Below are 22,961 nucleotides of genomic sequence, written 5' to 3' on the forward strand. Positions count from 1 at the left end.
TGGACGTTCTTTTTATTATAACCGAGTCTTGAAAGTGGCTTGAACTTTGAAAATTGAGACCATGAGATGCATTTTATAGTATTAATCTTATTGTTATATATCATACCTTCGGCCGTGTTTGTTGAAAGTTTAAGAGCTACACCAACAAAAATAAGTAAAAGCAAACGTTATACACAGTAATTAGACGTGTAACTACTAACAAGGGAGTAAAATAAATATTCACGTTTGAGGATATATAATCGTTCAATAATTTCCAAATATCTATAAAATAACTACTTTTTATATTCATGACTATAGATCATCGATTTCAATAACTGTTTTTTTATTTACAAAACAAAAATCATAATTAGTATTAAACTTCAACTATATACATTTGCGCCCTGCGCTTTTTAAAAACTAAAAAGTAAATACATCATCAACAGTTGCATTTGTACCCATCAATCGGTCAAAAATATCACCTAAAAATCCATCATTATTTTCATTATTTTGTGGTGTACCTCCATTTCTTGTAGCTTTAAACATATTTGAAATTTGAGGTGTTATTTCATTAATATTTTGTTCATTGAAAACTCTTTGATATATATCGTTATTAGAATCATTAGGTGTTGAATTTGATGATGATGAAGAGTTGAATAATTCAGTTGATGTTTTTGGATCAACATTATTTGGAATTGAAAAGGATTTCAAAGGTTCAGTTTTAAGTAAATCTGTATAAAACTTGATTTCTGATTCTGTAAAATCAGCCAATAAGTTGGTATTATTAATATTCATTATGGTTTCATTTTCACCTTCAAAAGTTGGATCTTCACTTGAATTACTATTATTACTATTCATTATCCAATTTACCGTATTATTTAATTGCATCCATTCAGAACTAGAAGTTATTAAACTTTTATTTTTTTGAAAATGTTTTTTAATTTCATCCCTTCTTGGTCCATTTAATACAACATCATCACCAATTGAACTTTTTTCATCAGATTCTAAAAATTTAATTATTCTATTCATCATTTTAAATTTATCATTTTTCAATAAAATATAAGCATAATGGAAACAACCAAGAATTTTTAAAGATTGATAATATTTTTTACTTAATTTTTTTCTCATTAAAAATAATGCACTTTCAAATTTTTTGGATAAATCATTTGAAAAATCATCTAAAGCCTTTTGTTTTATATTTGAATCAACGGAGAAGATATAATTTGACTCCAATAGATCTTGTGCATGATAAACTTTCAACAATATTGACATTAAGGTATTCATAACTCTGAAACATGATGTGATAATTAATGGACATAATCCATAGTTTGTATGGATTGGTGTGCAATATTCATTAAATGAACCTGAAAGATATGAAGCAGATAAATCTAAAGCTGCTGAACAAGATAATAATGTTTTTTTCAAAAAAAGTCTGTATAAATTAGCTTCTAAATGTGAATTAGATTCATAATGTAAACATAATGAATAATAGGTTGTAATCTCTAAAGATAATTGAATTAATTGCTTTTGAATATGTTTTAAATTAGTAAACATTGTTGCTCTAAATATTCTTGTACCACAATTCAAATGTTTTAAACTTTCCATTGAATTTAAAGAATAATGTGTATCAACATATGACCTTGATTGATCTAAAAGGGAAATAATCTTGTGTAATGTTGGTTTCTGTTGCATATTATTTATTGAAAAGGACAATTGTTCATATATTTCTAATAAAGGTCTCCTTAATTCAATTTCTTTAACTTGAGCATGTTCAACCGTATCAATAGAAGTGATTGTTGGTATTTTGACATCAATTAGGGAACGATGTGGTAAAGCTGACAATGACCCGGAAAGTATCGCCGATTCATTATCCATTTCTTCAATACAATACCATATTCTTCTTCTTAAATTAACTTCATTCATATCATTAGAAACTTGAGAGTAATTTTGAGGATCTCTATGAAGCCCCATTGTAACTGCAGATTGAACAATAAATCCAAATAACAATTGAGATTGACTTAATGTTAAACCATCACCATCTTCTGGACAATCCTTAAAATAACTTCTTAAATATAATAAACTTTGAATGACATGAATAGTTGTTTTTTTCAAAACTTTGTACATTGATAAGCACATTCGAGCAACAGTAATTGCCTTAACAGAAACTGGATTTTCTTTCAATGAAGTTAAAAAACTTGGTAACTCATCATCATCAATAACTGCAATTGCAATAGATGAATATCTTAAAATTATTAACAAAGTTGCAATTGTAGCAAAATCAGATCTTTGACTAAATGTAATCTTGGGTCTTTTGGTTTCATCATCAAAACTTATAATTCTTGTAACTTCTTTTTTGAAACTAACTTCATCTATAAAAGGTTTAGAAATCCATATAAAATGGAAGAAAAAATCCAAATAATTTTCAGCAAATGATTTACTTGGTAGTGTTTGTTCAATTGATCGTGTTAATGCTTCAACTTCATCTTGATTTGAGTCACGCATATTCAAGAATGGGAACACATTTATTCGACATAAAGTAGCTCTATCCCCTATGATTCTATCAATTGCATTTTTCAACTCAGAATCTCTATTTTTTAAATCTAAAAGATATAACCATTTACTTGAACCATCAGAATGCTTTGATTTCCAAGTTTCTTTAAACATATCAGAGACTGAAGAAGGTGTTAATTTAATTGAAACAAACATGTAACACATGAAAAATGCAAGGTAATGATCCATTTTGCTTATAGCCATGGGGCTTAAAGGTTTATGTTCTTCATGACTTGAATGTTTCATTGCCAAGGTATTATATGATTCATAAAGATCAATTATATCGTTATTGTTTAGTCCCAAATCAACGGAAGAAGTGAAATAATCAACTTGTGTAAAATTTGAATGTGTAGATTTAATTTCTGTTGATCCATTTGGGGTATTGGGGCTTGATTTATTCAATTTATTTTTCAATTGTTCAATTTCATGTAGTAATTCCTCTCTTGATTTATGTTTATATTCATCATTTGAAGTGATACTTGTAGTCACTGTCTTCTTCTCCAGACTACTATTGACCCAATGTGGCAGCTCATAATTACATTCAACACCAAACCTTTGACAATTTGAACAAGTTGGTTTCCCTTTATCACACTTATGAAGAGGTTAGTAAATGTAAAGTCAAAAAAACAACACTGATCACAAGATAACATACCTTTATTTTTCTCTTCTTACAATGTAAGCACACTAGAGACAGTCTCTGTCTCTTTCTTTTCTCTTTTGGTTCATTCTCTGACATTTCTAAAGGGTTTGATTTAGTGATCTAAACTCAAATTATCAAAATTTTGGCCACCGATTTGATTTTTTCAAGTATCAACGAGCTATTGTTTAGTAGATCAGCCACTCTATTATACCAATATACTAATCAGCACTATATCAGCAGTAACACCAGAAAGCACAGATAATCCAATAGCTTTATTTGAATATTTAATCAATAAGCTCTATTTTCTTTATAGTATAAGCCTAGAAGTAGTCAAATCAAAATACAGTACAAATGTTAATAAACTTCACAAATTTTGTACCCATTTGAAAATTGACACATGCAGTACAGTTTAAATTTTAAGAGGTCAAATCACGGGAATATAAACCAAAATGAATTTTAATTCCATCTTTAAATTTGCTAGTTAATTTATTTGACGATTACTTAGAATCTATTGTTGTTTTGCGCTTTGGGACTTTAAAACCGTACTATCTCCATTGAACTGAAAAGAAGAGTTCCGACCAGAACAGCCCTCGGAAATATAAGGTATATACCATTTCATACAGCTTATTATGGAGTTTAGACTACAAAAAGTAGATAGATATAGGGGACATTACTCATTAATTATAATATAAATCAGAATCCAAAAAACCCATTCAATTGACTGGTGGATTCATTTATTGGACCAAATAACTCATTCAACAAATCATCATTTAAATGGAAATTCTCTATAACTGTTTGATCAATTTCAACATCATTATCATTAATAATTGGATTCGTTGTAATGTTCCATCTATTCTCACGTAAAGATTCATAAAACATATGTAGTTGATCTTCAGCAGATGAGGCATTTGTAGTGAATTTTTCATCATTACTATACTCTTTCAATTCATGATTATAATTCATTTTTGAAGTTGAACTAGCACAAATTCTAAATCCTCCACCTAAAATATTTGTGAATTCTTCAAGATCCTGTTTAGTTAAATCTATGAAATGGTTTTTATGATTGATATTCATTATTGCATTACAATTTGGTCCATGTTCTTTTAATATTTTTTGAACTTGCTGATTTGTATCACTCTTATTCAATTTAGTGATTTGCTTCCATTGTGTATAAATAGAATAAAGATCTGTATTTGAATTTAAAGATCTTCTAATTTCTTTAATCCTTTCAGTTTGTTCCCAGACTGATTTACTTTGTGATGTATTATTTTCATTATATTCCATAAAATTGATTATACTGTTGAATAAAGAAAATTTATGTGTTTTCAATGAATGAAAGCTAAATTTACATGAACATATAATTTTCAATGATAAATGATATTTGGTACCAATAACTTGTTCATAAAGTTTTAAATGATTTTCATACATGGAACATAAAATTTGAATAAAATTATCATAATCTTGAGCTTCAACGTTTGTATTTGTTCTAGATTGATCCTTAATTGTAACACCAACTAATGGACATTTCAATAAATCTTGTGCATGGAAAGATCTTACCAATTGTGCTGCAACACAGTTTGCACATCTATATGACAAATTAGAAATTAAGGGATAAAATGAAAAATTAAATTGTGCTAGATCAATAAAATTCCGGAAAGCACCAGAAAGATAAGCATCTGAAATATCAAATGCTTTAGTTAAACTTGTTAAAGTTAATTTATAAAATTTTTTAAATAGTTTAAAGTTTGAAAACTTTTCCTCTTCATAGTGTATGAATATTAATTGATAAATAACAATTTCAAAACAAAAATGTATTATATTCTTTTCCAAAATTTTATGATTTTTGAAAGTGGTTACTCTATATTCATTTGATCTTAAATCAGTAATATTTGATATAGGAGTCATACTAATTATCGAGTAATGTTCTTCCAATTTGAATTTGGCTTTATCACATACTGCCATTAAAGATGATAATGTTGGTTTAATATCCATACGGTTGATCATATAACAAATTTCCCGATATATATCATGTAATTCTGCTTCTTTTCTAAATTCTTCAAAAATAGCCTGGTTTAAAGGATCTAGATCTAAAGCATCTGAATACTGAACATCAACTAAGGTATTTTCTGGCGTAACACTCAAAGTTCCTGATAATATTGATGTTTCAATATCAATACCCACGATAATGAACCACAATCTTCTTTTCAAATTCACCATGTTTATATCATCTATTGCAGAGTGAAAGTTTGGATCTCTATTCAAACCCATTGTTAAAGCTGACTGTACCAAGGATCCAAATAATATTTGTGATTGACCTAATGTTAAACTATCACCATCTTCAGGGCATTCTTTAAAATAAAATCTTAAAAATAAAGTAGCTTGGACAATTTCCAATGTGGTTTTTTTCATGACTTTATATGTTGAGAGACACAGTTGTGCTATTGTAATTGCTCTGACAGGGATTCTTCGGTCTTTTAAAGGTATTAAAAAAACAGATAAATGTTTATCATCTGTGATTGATATTGAGTTAGATGCATACCTTAAAATAATCAATAAACTTGAAAGTACTGCCAAATCACGTCTTTCACTTAAGGAGACTTCCGGTTTTAGACCATCATCATCAAATGTAATAATTCTTCTAATATCATTAAAAAACATATTTTCATCAACAAATGGTCTTAATATCCACATATTGTTGAAATAAAATATTAGCAATGTATCCATATCAATCTTTGTGGGTATGATTTCTTTTATTTCTTGTATCAAAAATTGAATATTTCCATCATCTGTAATCTTAAAGCTCATGAATGGGAATATATTAGTACCAAATAGTTCAGACCTATCGGACATTATTCTTTGAATTGAATTTTTTAAATTTGAATCACCATTATCCATATCTAACAATGAAAACCATTTACTCTCACCAAATGGATGTCTTGTTTTCCAATTTTGTTTCATGGTTTGTGGAGTTGGTGTAGATGCAACTTGTATAGTAATAAATCTAAAGCATAGGAAAAATGACAGATATGGATCAAGTTTATACACAACCATATTGTTCAAAGGTTTGTATTCTTCATGACTGGAATGTTTTAGTGCCAAACTATCATAGATTTTAAAAAAGTCAAGAGTATCTGAACCGCAGCCATAGAACGGATCTAAACTATCAGAACCTGTTGATCTTAGAGTGACACTGATTTCAGCGTCATGTTTATCATTTCCATCATCACCATTTCTCACATTTGACTGACTGTTCAATACTTGGTCCTTCCAATACTCAATTTCTTGATATAACTCATCTCTAGTCTTTGAAGCATACCCTTTATCCACGATAACATCTGTCTTCACCTCTTCTTGGTTGATACTTGTATTCACCCAAGTTGGTTTCTCATATTCACATACACGCCCTAACTTCAGGCAATTGGAACACCTTGGTTTTGCCTTGTCACACTAGTAGCATATGTTAGACGCCAGATCACTGAAGTTAAAAAATGTGTTCAAATTAAACTTACTTTGATTTTTCTCTTCTTGCAGTATAAACAGGTCAATGTTGTTCTTTGTCTTTTGCGTTTTGGTTTCTCACTAGGCGCTTCACCGACATTATTGATCACAAACTGTTCACTCATTACCACTAAGCTTTGTAACAGGTAAAAGCGTAACTTGCAAGATCATGTCTATTTTAATATAGTTGATGAAAGAGAAGAAATTACTTTCAAGATACTTGATTTCCACTAGGTGGTAAGAGATTTCATTTAGTCTTTATAGAATTTTATTTCAGGTGCGGAAATAAAAACTGCTTAAGTTGCTTTCACCCGTCTTTACAGAAAGCGGTTCATATCAATCTTCATATTCAAAACTTCGATAAAGACCACCTCGAGCAAATTCAGTGAGATGATACAGATCATATAATTTACAATTTGCACGGACAATTCTTATGGATCACGTTTCATATTACTGATCGGGTGAAATTTATACAGTTGTAACGTTAATTGATAGATTGTAATAATTATCTATACAAAATTGCAAAAATTCTACCATAATGAATTCTTAGGGAAATCTTCGACATCAACCATCTTATCGATTGCGGGACTAAAAAAATCATTGATAAACTCATTACCCAATTGTCCAAATTCTGGACGTTGACCACTTGGATTTCTTTGTAAGGCAAAATTTGACATTTGTGCATTGAAAATTGGATCATGAGAAAATCGATCATAAAGATTATCAAATTCAGATGTTGAAGTATTACCAGTTGATGAAGTATCTGAGTCATTCAAACCGGTTAAATCTGCAGAAGTTGCGAAATATCTAAACCCATTTGAGATAATACTCATAAGCTCTGAAATATCACCTTCATTAAAATTGATCATATGATTTGTATTGTTCACATTAACAATAGGGTCTGATAAATCCAAGTTTCCAAATGTCTTGTTCTGTTGTTGAGCATTACTTGATCCCACACCTTTAGCTTTACTTATATTCATCCATTGTGTATAAACTGGATACCAACTTTTATTGTTTGCGAAAACTTGTTTGATTTCTTCTTTTGTACATGGTTTATTAAAGATTTCTGATACTTGTTTTTCATCATCAGTCTCTAAGAATGCAATTAATTTCTGTAAAACTGCAAATTTATGCGTTTTTAACGAGTTGAATGCAAATTTAGAAGCACATACAACTTTTAATGATAAATGATATTTAACACCAATGTGATCTTCATAAACTTTCAATTGCACCTCAGTAATAGCATTTAATAGCTTGATAAATCTCTCTAGATATGTCTGTAGCCCTAATGTTGACGTTGCCAAACCAAATTGTGAGGTTAGCAACTCTTGTGCATGATATGATCTTAACATAATGGCATGAAGAGCATTACAAGCTCTATAAGAAACAGAAGAAATCAATGGATAAAATTCAATGTTTGATTGTGCAGGATCTAAATATGCTTTGAAAGCATCGGTCAAATATGCACCTGAAAGATCTAAAGCTTGAACGATACTTGAAACACATTTTTTAGTGAAAAGTTTAAATAAATTCAAATCTAATTTATTATTATTTTCATATTTGACAAATAAAAATTGATAAATTATGATTTCAACACATGATTGTAAATACCTTTTCTCCAAAATTTTATGATTTCTTAAAATGGAAGCCTTGTAAAGTTGGGAATCACTGTCTAGACCTGAAATTGGATGCATTGGAGCCATTGGATAAACATTTTCAACATAGTCTTTTGCACGATCCAAAATCGATACAATTTCGAGTAAAGTTGGTTTAGATTCCATATTATTAATAGCATCACAAAGTTCCTCATGTATTTCGTTTAAACCGGATTCTTTCTTCATTTCATCTAATTGAGCCCTTTCTAAAGGATCACCAAGTGTTATAACTGGAAATTTTACAGATGTTAAATGTTTTGGAGGTAACACCCCAACTGTACCAGAAAGAATTGATGTTTGGATATCCAATGAGCGAATTGCATGCCATATTCTTCTTCTTGTATTTGCCAATTTAATATCACTAAATCCTAAATGATACATTGGGTCTCTATTCATACCAACCATCATGACTGATTGTACAATAAAACCGAAAAGCATTTGTGATTGACCTAAAGTTAAGCCATCTCCTTCTTCAGGTGAATCTTTTAAGTAAACTCTTAAATATAATAAGGCTTGTATCATCTCTAATGATGTCTTTTTCACGATTTTATAAATAGAAACACACATTTGTGCAACAGTGATAGCTTTCACAGGTACAATTTGATTCTTTAAGAGGACTGAAGTTCGTGATAAATGAGTTTCATCTGTAATTGTAATTGATACTGATGTATACCTTAAAATAATCAACAATGTTGCTAAAATTGCAAAATCTTGTCTCTGTTCAACACGTACTTTAGCCTTCAATGATTCATTATTGAAACTCACTAATCGTTGAATATCTTGAAGAAAGATATCTTCATCAATATAAGGTCTTAATACCCATATGTATTTGAAAAAATGATCTAATAAAGAATTGAAAACAAGTTTTCCCGGTAAAACAGCTTCAATTTCACTGATCAAATATTCAATTGATTCATCATTTGATTCTTGAAGATGCTGAAATGGGAAAATATTAGTTTGAAATAGATCAACTCTATCCTTAACCACACGTTCAATTATTTTCTTCATTTCTGTGTTATTTTCAGCACCTTCAAGTAAAAAAGCCCATTTTGTATAACCATCAGTATGATTTGATTTCCAACTTTGCTCGATTACTTTTGAGAATCTATCAGATACAATTTTAAGTGTGATGAATCTATAACAAAGGAAAAAAGCCATATAATGATCCACTTTATGGATAGATATTGGATTTAAAGGTTTTTGTTCTTCCAAACTTGAATGTTTAAAGTTTAATGGTTCATATCCTTCATAAAAATCGATGATATCATTTGAATGATCCCCCAGATCTGAGTAGACAAGTGAATTGGGTATGTTTGTGTTATTTCCATTTGTGGGAGTTGTTGATTTGCATAATTCTTGAATTGTTGTTTTTGATGTAGAAGCACCAGAAGGTGATCCATTTGAAATGGCTTTAGATCTCCAAAATTGTATCTCTTCAAAGAGGTCATTCTTACTTCTAGATTCCAGATCATTTGATTTGTTCACATCGGTAGTCATTGAATCCTGATCATCAACACTCGTATTTACCCAATAACGCGACTCGTATTCACAATCTCTACTGAATCGTACACAATTTGAACATTTTGGTTTGGCTTTATCACACTATTTAACATTGTTAGCAAACCACTGAGCTCAGGAACAACCACATGAACGTCATACTCACTTTAATCTTTCTCTTTCTGCAAAATGTACAGGTATAAGTCAGTCTTTGTCTTTTTCTCTTCTGTTTCTCTTCCACTTCCGGCATTTTGATTGCCTCTTTGAACGATAAAGCTCTTGATTCCATGCAAAATACTTGAATCAAAACTTTCAAACTTTGATCAGACAAAACTTTCCAACCTCAGTTTCTCTTAATAAAACTTTTTGAGCTTTTGATGCGTTTCTAGACGTTGGATGTAGGCACTTATCAGGAAGAATTAGTTGTTTACACCCGTCTTAGCTCCGCCCATTCTCACATAATTTTAAAAAATTTGGAAAAATGCCAAAATTTGACTGCCATCGTCAAAGTGTCTTTAAGATCACTACAATTAATATATTCATAAGATTATTGGTAAAAAGTCATTAATATTCGTAAATAATTTCTAAATTGTGTTGTATATCATTTGAACAAAAGATCTAACGCATCTAAACTATCAGCAGTAACATCCCTTTGCACTAGATCAGGGTTATTCGCTTCTTTTAATACTTCATTCATCAATTTGTCCATAGCTGGTTGTGTTCCAAAATTTTGCATAACAGCGTTCAAATGTTGTCCCAATTCTGCACCAACTATATCATTGGACGTTCTAGCTGTCCATACTGTAAGAGTTTGACAATATTGAGGCTTTTGGGAGAAAATTTCAATCAATGTATCAATTTCATCCTTGTTCAATTCTGAAAATTGATTAATTTTACTAGCATTCACCACAGAAATACAAAGTCCTGAATCATCACGCTTATATTTATCCGAAAATTTAGCAACCGGTATTCTATAAGATGAACTTAATCTTAACCATCTTGTATGAACTGAAAACAAACCACGTTCCAAAGATGAATTACCTTTAGTCATCCCTTCTTTGGCTTCATTCCAGAATTGATCTTCATTCATACTCCAACGAGCTCTATCAATATTATCATAATGATTGCAAAATCTTGTGGTTCCAAAAAATGTGTGTGCTTTTAAGAAATAATTATTGATATTTGCAGCACTAACAATTCTTAATGCATCATAATTTTTAGATCCAACTGATTGTTTAACAGTATCAATATAGTTATCTAAAATATTAAATATGATTGCAACAAATTGTTCATAATAATCTCTATGAACATTTGAACTTGAAGTATAAAGGTGACAAATCATTAAATCTTGACCATGGAAAATATTCATCAACATTGCTTGAAGTGAATTAATTAATTTATAACTAATATGTGTTGTAAATGGATAAATTGCAAAGTTTGATAGTAATGGATTCAAATTTGTTGCAAATGCATCTGATAATAATCCACCTGAAATATCTAATGCCCTAAAGACTTCCTTTGAATATTTCATAAGAAATTCTTTATAAATTTCAAGTTTAACAAATCTACTTTCTTCATAGTGACCCAAAATTAATTTTAATACTGTTATTTTCACTGAGCTCAACGTGAAATGTTTTTCTAATATTTTATGATTTTTATAAGCATTTGCCTTGTATAATTGCGAATCCACTTCAAAAGATCTAAGATCACTTAAATTAGATATCAAGTAATGTTTTTCAACATACGAAGTGGCCTCATTCAATTGATCTGTTATTGATGATAGTTCAGGTTTCTTGGAGAGATTGTTGACATCATGACAAAGACCATTATATATCCCTGACAATATGGAATCTTTTGTGAGTTCATCAATTTCAGCTTGCTCTAATGGAGTCTTGAAACTCATTACTGGGAAATTCACATTTGTTTCACTTGGTATTGGTAATGTACTTAAACAACCACCTAAAAGTTGTGCTTCTGTGTCTAAAGAGGCTACTGTAAACCAAATTCTTCTTCTAAGATTTGCTAAATGTGCTTCTGTCGGTATACCGTAATAAATCGGATCTTTATGCAACCCAATTGCGATTGAAGATTCTTTAACAAGGCCCAAAATTATGAAATATTGACTTGAACTCCAACTAACAGAGTCTTCAGATCTATCTTTGAAATAAAACAACAACAAAACCAAAGCTTGAACTAAATGTAATGTTCTCTTTTCACCTGCACTCAATGCTGAAATACATAGGTATGCAACAGAGACAGTTTTAACAGGTATATATGTATTTCTCTTGATATGAAGCAGTTTTGATGGAAGATCTTTTTCTTCCACATTTGATATTGATATGAATGCATACCTCAACAAAATTAAAAGCATTGCTAAAGTAGTAACATCGGTGCTATTCACTAGTTTGATGTTAACATTTTTCCCATCATTATTAAATTGAACAATTCTTTCTAGATCATTCAAAAATAATTGTTTATCCACAACAGGTCTCATGGCCCACATATTTTCAAAAAATTGATCCAAAAGAGTATATACTGTGGATTTATCTGGTAATAAACTTTCAGCCTCACGTACAATGTAATCGGAAATGGTATCTATAGTGAAAAGAGCACCAACGAATGGAATTGAGTTTATCATTTCCTTTCTTGAGTGAATCAAATTTGAGATATTCCTCAAATAGTTTTCATCTTGATGTGCTGAACCAAATACCAGTGCCCATTTTGATATATCATTTGAATAACTTGCAAGTTGATTTTTCAATACTTTTTGAACAAGGAATTTAGAGCATAAAAATAGTTCCATGTAAGGATCAGTTTTGTGAATATTTAAAGGGTTTAATGGTGAGAGTTGTTCATAATCTGTTTCATGATAATAAGTTGAGCTATGAGGTTCATGTAAATCAATTAGATCTGAAGAGCTAGATGTCAATGGTGATCCATGTGAGCCAACAGAATCTTTAAATGATTCTGGGCTTATATGATTCAGTTGCTGAGTACTTGGAGGAGTATGATTTTCTGCTTTTGATTTCCAAAATTCAATCTCTTTATGTAGTTGTTCTCTTGATTTTGGACCTTCATCAACTTTATCAACAACCGTATAACTTTCAACATGTGTATTGACCCAGTGTGGGATCTCATATTTGCAGATTTTACCTAACCTAGCACAAGTTGAGCATTTTGGTTTTATTCTATCACACTTTTGTAAACGATATGTTAGTTTCAAAGATCGTTTCGATAAACTAGCTTAGGATCAGCTTTTCTGTAACAACTCACTTTTATCTTTCTCTTTCGACACGCCTCACAGGTGAAAGCCAGTCTTTGTCTCTGGGGCTTGAAGGTTGGCCCATCAAATGTTATCATAGAGCCCTTAGACATCTTGACTTATCACAAGAAGTATTGCTATATACTCAGTGAAAACCAAAGAAGGTTGTTTATTACTTTAAGCTTATATTTTTCTACAGTACTGAGCACTGTTTCTTTTTTTTTTTCGGCCAGAGCTGCCAGAGCGTTATTAAAAATTACTAAAGACTTTGTAAGCTGCTTGTGCAAGCCCTAGTCCCTAGTATAGAATATGTATTAGTCTCATTTAATCCCTAGGCCCCCTTTTACAAATCCCGATATATAGCGGAAACTTGAAAGAAACAATTTGCAGAACAATTTCGGGTCTCAAAAACTGAAAACATGATTACACCTTTACACCATTTCAGTGTTCACCCGTCGATAGCGTAAAATTACGGATAGTCGCATAAAAAGGGTCCAAATACATAAACGTCTTTCATGATAAGCTTGTATATAATACTACTAAGTGTAAAGTTCTAAGCTCTAAACTTTCAGTAAAGCTACACAGTGGTACGGAATAAGATATCAAGATCTTCCAAACTTGCAGGTGTAACTTCTCTCTGAATACTTCCCTCAGTGTTGGCCTCTTTCAATACCGAGTCCATCAAGGAATCAACACCTGGTTGTGTTTCAAATTTCTTCAAGACAGTATCTAAAACAATTCTCAAATCTGTATTTTCCAAGCGAACAGAGCTATCTGAAGATGCAGAAGCTAAAACCGGAAAAAAGCTTGGTGTCTGTTTGAAAACGTTCACCATCTTATCAATTTCATCTATTGTAAGCTCGGCAAAAAAATTGATATGACTAACATTGACGACAGAACTGCAAAATCGGAAATGTTCCCGTTGTTCAGGATTAAGAGCAGCCCTATAAGATGAACTCATTCTTAACCATTGTGTATGTGCTGAAAATATTCCTTGCTCAATAGCAGAGTTACCTCTTTCTGAAAGATTTTTCTTTGTTTCATGTAAAAATTGTTCATCATTTAAATCTTCATTATCAATTGTATCATAATAGTTGCAAAACCTAGTCAGCGAATTAAACCTATATGACTTCAATAAATGGTTATTGATATTGGATGAACAAACAATTTTTAAGCTTGAGTAAGTTTTGGATCCAACAGATTTTTGAAGTATCTCAACATGATTATCCAACGCATTAGATAGTAACGATATCAATTCCTCATAATAATCCCGATCAACACCTGAGCTTGACATATAAAGATGACAAATCAATAAATCTGTACCATGGTAAATACTCAATAAAGTTGCCTGAAGCGCACTGATTACTCTGTATGAAAGTTGTGTCACCAAAGGATAAATTGCAAAACCTGATTTGAGCGGATCTAAATAAGCTCTAAATGAATTTGACAAGAGCCCTCCTGATATATCTAGCGCTTGAAAAATCACTTGAATATACTTGAAGTGAAAATCTTTGAAAACCTCCAGCTTGGCAAATCTATTATCCTCATAGTAACCACATATTATTTGGTAAAATCTAATCTTGATAGAATTCAAAATTAAGGTTTTCTCTAATATTTTTTGATTTTTAAATGCAATTGACTTGTACAACTGTGTGTCAACTTCAAGGTTTGTTAAATCACTTAGACTAGATATGGGATAATGTTCATCGACATAATCACTAGCTTCATTCAACAATTGAACCAATGTTGTTAATTTTGGATTTTCATTAATGTTATTTATATGATCAAATAATAAGTTGAAAATGTCACCTAGTTTACAATCATGGGTTAATTCATCAATTTCTGCTTGATCAAGTGGTGATTTAAAACTCATTACTGGAACCTTAACCTTTATCGTACTCGAACTTAGCAGTGTTCTCAACCAGCCATTAAGAACTTGTGTTTCCACGCCTAAAGAGTTGATAGAAATCCAAAGTCTTCTTCTTAGGTTTGCCAGCTGTGTTTCACTCGGTATACCATAATAAGTTGGATCTTTGTGTAAGCCCATAGCCAACGCTGATTCTTTTGCTAGGCCTAGTAACATATGATATTGACTTAAGCTGGATCCCAAACAGTCTTCAGGTCTATCTCTATAATAATATAATAATAATATCAGAGCTTGAACTTGATGTAATGTCCTCTTTTGAGCGAAAGCAAATGTTGTAAGACATGTCTGTGCAACTGAAACAGCTCGTACAGGTACACAATGATCTTTCTTCAAAGTTAATAGATTTTCAGGTAAATCGATATCATCAACAACCAAAATTGAAATTAATGCATATCTTAATATAATCAATAGCATAGCTAGTAAACTAATGTCCATAGTGTTCACACATTTGAGTTTTGCTGTTTCGTCATAATCAATAAACTCAACCAATCTTTGAACATCATCCAAAAACAAACCTTGATCAACAATGGGCCTTAACGCAAATATATTATTGAAAAAATGATTTAAAAGCATATAAAATATATGCTTATTGGGTAATAGACTTTGAATTTCCTTTACAACAGAATTAGGTATCATTCTTTTAGAAAAATCAGCACCATCCAGGAGCACTGGAACAATATCTAGCTCATTTCTGTATTGTATTAGCCTTTTTATGTTAGATATAGCCTGTGAATCTTCAAGGTTTGCTCCAAAGAGTAACGTCCATTTAGATGAATCATCTAAAGTGGGATCAATCTCATTTTTTAACATGTACTGCAAGAGAAATTTAACCGAAAGAAATAACTCCATATAGTGATTAGTCTTGTGTACACTCATAGCACTCCATGAGAAAAGCTGTTCGTCATTTTGATCTTGATAATATGTTGCATTTTGAGGTTCATGGAAATTAATCATATCCGACTCATGTGGTACATCTGATATGGATGTATAGACGCTATTAGATCTCGAACCATTATCCAATGATTTGTCAGAAGCATCAGATTTTTCAGTTTTTTCAACTTCTTCATATTTTGTCTTCCAGTACTCAATCTCTTGAAATAGTTGTTCTTTTGATTTTGGTCTATTCCCATTCTCATTGTTAACCACTTTAAAACATTCAGAATGTGTGTTGACCCACGTAGGAGTTCCATACAAGCATTCTTTCCCTAGCCTTGCACAAGTGGAGCACTTTGGTTTAATCTTATCACACTAATCAATAATTATTAGGATCACAAATGTTTTTGAATAAATCGAGTGAATTGAAATATACTCACTTTAATCTTTCTTTTTCGACACGCTTCACAAGTAAAAGCTAGTCTTTGCCTCTTAGTTTTAAACGCGGGACTCTCCAGTATAATTTTAGAACTACCAGGTACCATTATCATTTGTTGTTGATCAGTGAATGGCTCATTATCAGAAAGATCTGGACGTGTTTAAGGTTATCATAAGGAATCAAAGACCTAATTCGAGTTTATTTATGATCAATGTTGAAGGTGTCATATTTATCCAATTCTATCAACAGTTTTAGGCGCTTGAACCAAAAAGGAAATTTGGTTTCCGTGTCACAGTTTCAGCCGTCCGAGGACGGTTATCGTCGGAATCATAATCTTGTAATTACATCAACGCCTATAAAATAACATTAAACATAAAACCATTATTCATTAAAATAAGACCGTATAGAAAATTATATGTATAAGAAAGTCCATTGGTTCATTAAAATATGTGAAAAAATACATAATTGTTCTATATATATGTAGGTATAAAAAGCTAATGGATCTGGGATTTCACAAGTATGTCAAAAGTCTTTCCATTTCTTTCTTCACCTCAACAGTAGGTCCAAAAATATCAATTATATTATTGTTATCAGTCTCTGAAGGAACACCAATAGTACCTTTCATTAAAAATGCCATTTGAGCATGGAATGAAGAATCTTGAGTTAATGTACCAAATACAGTATCTGTAGTTTCTGAAGGTGGAATACCCTTTTTATCAGGATGATCATCACCAACATATGTATCAAACTTCAGTAAATCAGGAACATACTTTATATTTGTTCTGACAGCATTAATCATATCAGCGATATCATTTTCAAAAAATTCAGCAGTTTGATTTGTATGACTCAAATTGCAAATAGCATAACAATACTTATGACGTCTTTTAACATCTGGTTTCAACAATTTCATTGCTGCTTCATAAGACTTACTTAATTGCAACCATTGTGAATAAATTGAAAACATACTTGTTGTTTGCTGTAGAATGTTACGAACTTCTTGTTTTCTTTCATAAATGCTTAAATCACGTTCATATTCAATATCAGCTTCACAAAAATCAATAATCAAATCCATCCATGAAAATCTATCAGCTTTTAGATACATGAATGTAAATCTTCTGGAACAAATCAATTTAAGCCCACTCAAATACTTTGAACCAACAGTATTTTCATAAATCTTCAAATATGCTTCCCAGATATTACAAATTGGCTGAACAAAACTCAAATAATTATCTGTATCAATATTTGAACCTGGTGTATATAGATGACACATTAATAATTCACGACCATGTAATGATCTTAACATGGAACTGAATACACTATTGAAAGTTCTATTAGTTAACGCCGTGATCAGTGGATTCAATGCAAAATCTGAAAATGAATGATCTATAAATTGATCAAATTGACCTGATAAATAAGCACTCATCAAATCTGTAGCAAGAGAAACTGAAGTCAAACATGATTTGTAAAGTGCTTTGAATGCAACTTTACTGACATTCTTGGAATTCTCATATTGAATATATAAAAGTTGATAAATGGCCAATTCAAGATTTAATAAATTTATATTTTTTTCTAAAATCTTATGATTCTTGAAGAAAATTGATTTCTTCATAGTTGGATCATTAATACCTTCAGTTGAAATGAAACTGCTTATGTTGTAATAATTTTCAACATATACTCTTGCTTCTCTGATTTTATAAACCAAAGAGGATAATGTTGGTTTTTCAGTCAGATCATTAATAGAATCACAGATTCCGTGATAAATTTGATGTAATGTTGAGTTTTTTGAAGTTTCATCAAGACCGGCTTGAAAAAGAGGATCACCTTGTTCTGGAGATGGTGGTTGTGATTGTGATGATTGATTATCTGGGTTATTAAGAGTTTGCTTTTTAACATTTGTGAAATATATTGCTGGAATAGTACTTAATGAACCAGACAAAATACAAGATTCCATATCTAAATCAACAATGAGTAGCCAGATATTTCTTCTTAGATTATCATTCTTTATGTCTGAAGATTGTCCATAAATTGCTGGATCTCTGTGTAACCCTAAATTCAAAGCATGTTGAACCAGAAAACCGAAGAATGCTTGTGATTTCTGCAAGTTTAAATCATCCCCATCTTCTGGACAATCTTTACAATAAAATCTTAATAACAATAAAGCTTGGAAAGATTGAAATGTGGTGTTTCTAATGACATCACAAATTGATAAACATTTTTGTGCAATAGTAATGGCCTTAACTGAAATGATTTCTTCTTTTAAAGGAGATATTTGCTCAGATAAAGTATATTTCGGATTTATAATAGAAATAGCAACTGAGGCATACCTTATTATAATTAACATTTGAGCTAATATTAAGAAATCAGTTTTTTCTGTTATATTAATTTCTGGTAAATTATTTTGGAAAATTACAATTCTTGAAATTTCATTCATAAATTCATCATAATCCACAATTGGTCTTAAATACCACATTGATTGGAAATAAAAATTTAATAACATGTCAAAAATTTCCTTTCTTGGTAAAATGAATTCAATATTAGTTTTCAAAAACTCAATATCTCTAAAGTTTGTAGATACTGATGAGTCTGATGTAAATAATTCAGCACGATCAGTAAAAAGGTGTTTAATTTCATCTTTCAACTTATTACTTTTAGTTCTTGAACCCAACATTGAAACCCAATCAGTCATTGGATCTATAGCTTGATCTTCAAATGATGTTTGGTCTTGTTTTGATAATGTCTCTTCAGATACAAAATTCAATAAATATCTTGTACAATATAGCAATGACATGTAGTTATCAGCCTTATAGACAAACATTGGACTTAGTGGTTTATGGCCTCCAAAATAATTTTTAAATTGTGCATATTGTTCATGGAAATCAATCAAATCTTCACCATGACTACCAAATTCACTTGGATCAAATCTTGGTGTTGATGCAACTGAACCTTTAAGTGATGGTTGACGCGGTGTTCTTGGATTAGATGATAATGCTTTAGCTTTCCAAAATTCAAGTTCTTGTAATATATCCGTTATTGGCTTCTGTGGTAATTCTGAAGTTGGTGGTAGTTGAGAAAGTTTCTCTGGTGGTGGAAGTGAATGGGATTGAGATTCACCTTCTGTTGGTATTTGGGCTTGAGGTGTTGATTCTTGGGAGGATTTTTTAGATGGTGGTTGATTTTGCAATTGTGCATCAGTTATAGGTTGGCCGGTTGAATTTAAAATGATATTTTGAGTATGCCCAGATGGAGTATTAACGCTGAAAACACCAGTAGCATTAGGATCAGTTGACCCATTATAACTTGGAGGAGTAACCCCATTACTTTGTTGACCATTTGAATTGGTTCCATTTGGATCATCAGCACTAAAACTTTGAACATAAGTATTAACCCAATATGGGACCTCATAGTTACACGTTCTTCCTAATCTTTCACAATTTGAACATCTTGGTCTTGCTTTATTACATTTGATCTTTCTTGCCTTACAAAAAGTACAGGTGAATGCTTTACGCTGTCTTTTGGGTTTAGTTCCACATCTTTCAGGGTCTTGTGTTTTAGCCATCTTTAATAAAAATGAATACACGTCCAAATTAATTATTAATCTGATGCGTAAACTTCAACAAAATATTTTGATATCAGTAAAGTGATGACAGTCAGGACTCAAAACTGTTGTGATTGAACCCCCAACAAAATAACAAATCTATAATATAACAGTTGAGCTAATCTTGATATTAAGCTTATCTTTTAGATCTTTGAGATATGAAGATTCGAAATGTTTATATTTGACGCAAAAGATTATATTAAAATTTGAGTTTATTCCTAAATTTTGGGTGGAAAAAGGCGGTGAAAAACCACCAAAGAGGAAACTTTCCTTAATTTCTACACTGCGTAAACCAAAAAATTCCACAGATTTGAACAAATTTGGCTCTAAATGCGGGCTCCCCGAAGAAAAAAATAAAAAAACAGTGGTAGTTACGAGGGTATATCAGGTGAAGAATGCACCGGAAATCGTAAATTTATTGTTTCTATTCAACGGTCGCGATTTTGCTGTAATTTAATATAAGCTTAATTTTGAAACAAAGAGGTAGCCAAGTAGCTTTTCCTCATGGGATATATTCAGCTGTTATTCACAGAGTGTTACGCTAGGATCCTAAGAATATAGAGTTAAGTTGTTGAATATATCAGTTTAATTGTATAAGGCTATGGCGCGTGCCATATTGAAAATCAAATTGTTTAGCGTCTTGATGGTTTTGCATCCAGGTCGTCTGTATTGATATTATAACAAGCCAGAAAAACCTTCATCTGAAGCCATACCAATACAGATTACACACCAATCTATTTCTTGGACAGACAGCTATAATACTGAAGACCACATCAAGATACCAACTTTCAAGGCTTAATATAAGATCCCCGCGAATTATCTTAGTACACTAGTTCAATTACAGATTTACTAAATTCATAGAAGATCAACCCTAGCGGCAAGCTTGGCCTAAATGGACGATCTAGCTTTAATACTCACTCTATACTAACGCTAATACAAACCACTGGAACATGGACCCTTTTTCTAATACAACAAGAGAAGAGTCACCTCTATTGATTGTTACTTTCATGACACCAAAAGTAGTACCGAAATTAACGTCAAATGACATCGCGAAAACGTGGAATCTTGAAATTAAGCGAGCAATCTATTGCAAATTGCAAATGGCAATCTAAATACACAACTTGCAAGATCTCCCCAGTAAAATCAAACTAAATCATCAATTGAATCATTGTAATTCCATTTGGCTGTGCATCAGATCAGAACTAAAACGTCATCTTTGGACTCAAATTGAAAACTCATTCAAATCAATTGATCATTGCTCGGCAAGCAGATTCTCATTTCCCTCCTCTATTGTTTAATATAAATACGTGGTGATTTCCTGATTCTCAGATCTATACTTTTAGTTCACAGCGGCTAATAACAAAGATATACGTGCTCAATTGAACAACAACATCAACAACAACAACAGAGTCATATATACAATCAATCTTACTACACAATCTCATAGACAATGGTATTCGATAAGTTAAAGAAGCTCACAGGTGATAAACCTTTGGTTCCAGCTGCACCAGCAGCCCCAGCAGGTCAAGCTCCAGATAAAAAGACAATCTATAGAAATAGATATAACTTTGGTGTTAATTTTGGTTCTCAATTCGTTCTTGAGAAATTCATCTTTGATAAATTCTTTGTTGATAATACTGGTACTGAATTAGAAGCTATTACCGCTTATATTAAGCAAAATGGTGCTGATAATACACAAAAAGATTTAGAAGCTCATTGGTCAGGTTTTGCCACCGATGATGATTGGAATTGGTTGAAAAGTAAAGGTGTTAAAGCTGTTAGATTACCAATTGGTTACTGGCATGTTAATGGTGGTTCATTTGCAAGTGGAACTCCATTTGCATCAATTGCTGGTGTTTATAAAAATGCTTGGAATCATATCAAAGATGTTGTGAACAAGGCAAAAGATAATGAAATTGGTGTCTTGGTTGATTTACATGCTGTACCAGGTGGTGCTAATACTGGTGATCATAGTGGTCAAAAGTTAGATAAACCAGAATTCTGGTCAAATAAAAATTATCAACAAATTGCAATTCAAGCTTTAGAATTTATTGCAAATGAATTTAAAGATCAAGAAAATGTTGTTGGTTTACAAATTGTTAATGAAATTGATTTTGATAATAATCCATCAAATCAACAAGAATATTACAGAAAAGCTACAAAACATATTCGTCAAATTGATGGTAATATTCCAATTATTATTTCTGATGGTTGGTGGCCAGATCAATATGTTAAATGGATTAATGAAAATGAACAAAATTTAAATAATCAATCTGTTGGTTTAGTTATTGATGATCATGTTTATCGTTGCTTTAGTGATGCTGATAAGGCAAAATCTCCAGAACAAATTATTAAAGATCTTGATGGTGATGTTTTAACAAATTTATCAGGTCCTGCTGATATTATTGTTGGTGAATATTCATTAGTTTTAGATGGTGAATCTTGGAATAAAACTAGCGGTGATCGTGCTCAATTAGTTCATCAATATGGTAATGAATTATCAAGAATCTTTGCAGAAAGAGCAAGTACAGGTACTTATTTCTGGACTTTAAAATTTGAACATGGTGATGGTGGTGAATGGGGATTTTATCCTTCAGTTAATAGTGGTGCAATTCCTGCTCATCCAACAGGTTTAAGTAAAGTTCCAACTGAAGATGAATTCAATAGTATTTTAAATAATGAATTAAATCAACATTCATCATATTGGGATGGTCAAAATCCAAATGAAAAATATGAACATTGGAGATATCAAGAAGGATTTACATCTGCTTGGGTAGATTCTCAAAGTTTTGGTCAATTTAATGGTTCCAAGATTGGTAGATTAAGTGCATGGAAAAGTGCTAGAAGAGCTGAACATATTCAAAATAGAGGTAATTCAAATTTCATTTGGGAATGGGAACAAGGTTTTGATAAAGCTATTTCCATCTTTAGTCAAGTTGCATTCCAATGATTGTGATCTATTTTCATGTTATATATCGGATTGGATTGATGAATTGATATCTGATATTAAAAGTTTGCTATTAATTTTATTATGAATTATGAAGTA

At 31.2% G+C, this 22,961-nt stretch overlaps 6 protein-coding genes across 6 annotated transcripts; 1 reads left to right on the forward strand and 5 right to left on the reverse strand.

Moving 5' to 3' along the window:
* Positions 1-396: 396 nt before the first annotated feature.
* BN7_5061 (fungal specific transcription factor domain-containing protein) lies at positions 397-3,262 on the reverse strand (the record flags this gene model as incomplete). Its single annotated transcript, XM_011274311.1, has 2 exons — positions 397-3,107; positions 3,199-3,262. 2 exons carry the CDS (start codon positions 3,260-3,262, stop codon positions 397-399), a joined length of 2,775 nt encoding a protein of 924 aa, XP_011272613.1.
* Positions 3,263-3,859: 597 nt separating this feature from the next.
* BN7_5062 (Oleate-activated transcription factor 1) lies at positions 3,860-6,789 on the reverse strand (the record flags this gene model as incomplete). The annotated part of the gene is made up of 2 exons (XM_011274312.1): positions 3,860-6,613; positions 6,676-6,789. 2 exons carry the CDS (start codon positions 6,787-6,789, stop codon positions 3,860-3,862), a joined length of 2,868 nt encoding a protein of 955 aa, XP_011272614.1.
* A 405-nt stretch (positions 6,790-7,194) lies between these two features.
* BN7_5063 (fungal specific transcription factor domain-containing protein) lies at positions 7,195-9,819 on the reverse strand (the record flags this gene model as incomplete). Its single annotated transcript, XM_011274313.1, has 1 exon — positions 7,195-9,819. The coding sequence occupies one exon, from the start codon at positions 9,817-9,819 to the stop codon at positions 7,195-7,197; it is 2,625 nt and encodes an 874-aa protein (XP_011272615.1).
* A 601-nt stretch (positions 9,820-10,420) lies between these two features.
* Positions 10,421-16,432, reverse strand: BN7_5064 (fungal specific transcription factor domain-containing protein; the record flags this gene model as incomplete). Its single annotated transcript, XM_011274314.1, has 3 exons — positions 10,421-13,007; positions 13,663-16,247; positions 16,424-16,432. The coding sequence occupies 3 exons, from the start codon at positions 16,430-16,432 to the stop codon at positions 10,421-10,423; spliced, it is 5,181 nt and encodes a 1,726-aa protein (XP_011272616.1).
* Positions 16,433-16,831: 399 nt separating this feature from the next.
* BN7_5065 (uncharacterized protein) lies at positions 16,832-19,876 on the reverse strand (the record flags this gene model as incomplete). The annotated part of the gene is made up of 1 exon (XM_011274315.1): positions 16,832-19,876. One exon carries the CDS (start codon positions 19,874-19,876, stop codon positions 16,832-16,834), a length of 3,045 nt encoding a protein of 1,014 aa, XP_011272617.1.
* A 1,489-nt stretch (positions 19,877-21,365) lies between these two features.
* Positions 21,366-22,865, forward strand: MRX18 (17-beta-hydroxysteroid dehydrogenase-like protein; the record flags this gene model as incomplete). The annotated part of the gene is made up of 1 exon (XM_011274316.1): positions 21,366-22,865. The coding sequence occupies one exon, from the start codon at positions 21,366-21,368 to the stop codon at positions 22,863-22,865; it is 1,500 nt and encodes a 499-aa protein (XP_011272618.1).
* Between the last annotated feature and the right edge of the window lie 96 nt (positions 22,866-22,961).

Source organism: Wickerhamomyces ciferrii, contig 00198 (assembly GCF_000313485.1).
Source record: "Wickerhamomyces ciferrii WGS project CAIF00000000 data, strain NRRL Y-1031 F-60-10, contig 00198, whole genome shotgun sequence".
NCBI lineage: Eukaryota > Fungi > Ascomycota > Saccharomycetes > Phaffomycetales > Wickerhamomycetaceae > Hansenula > Hansenula ciferrii.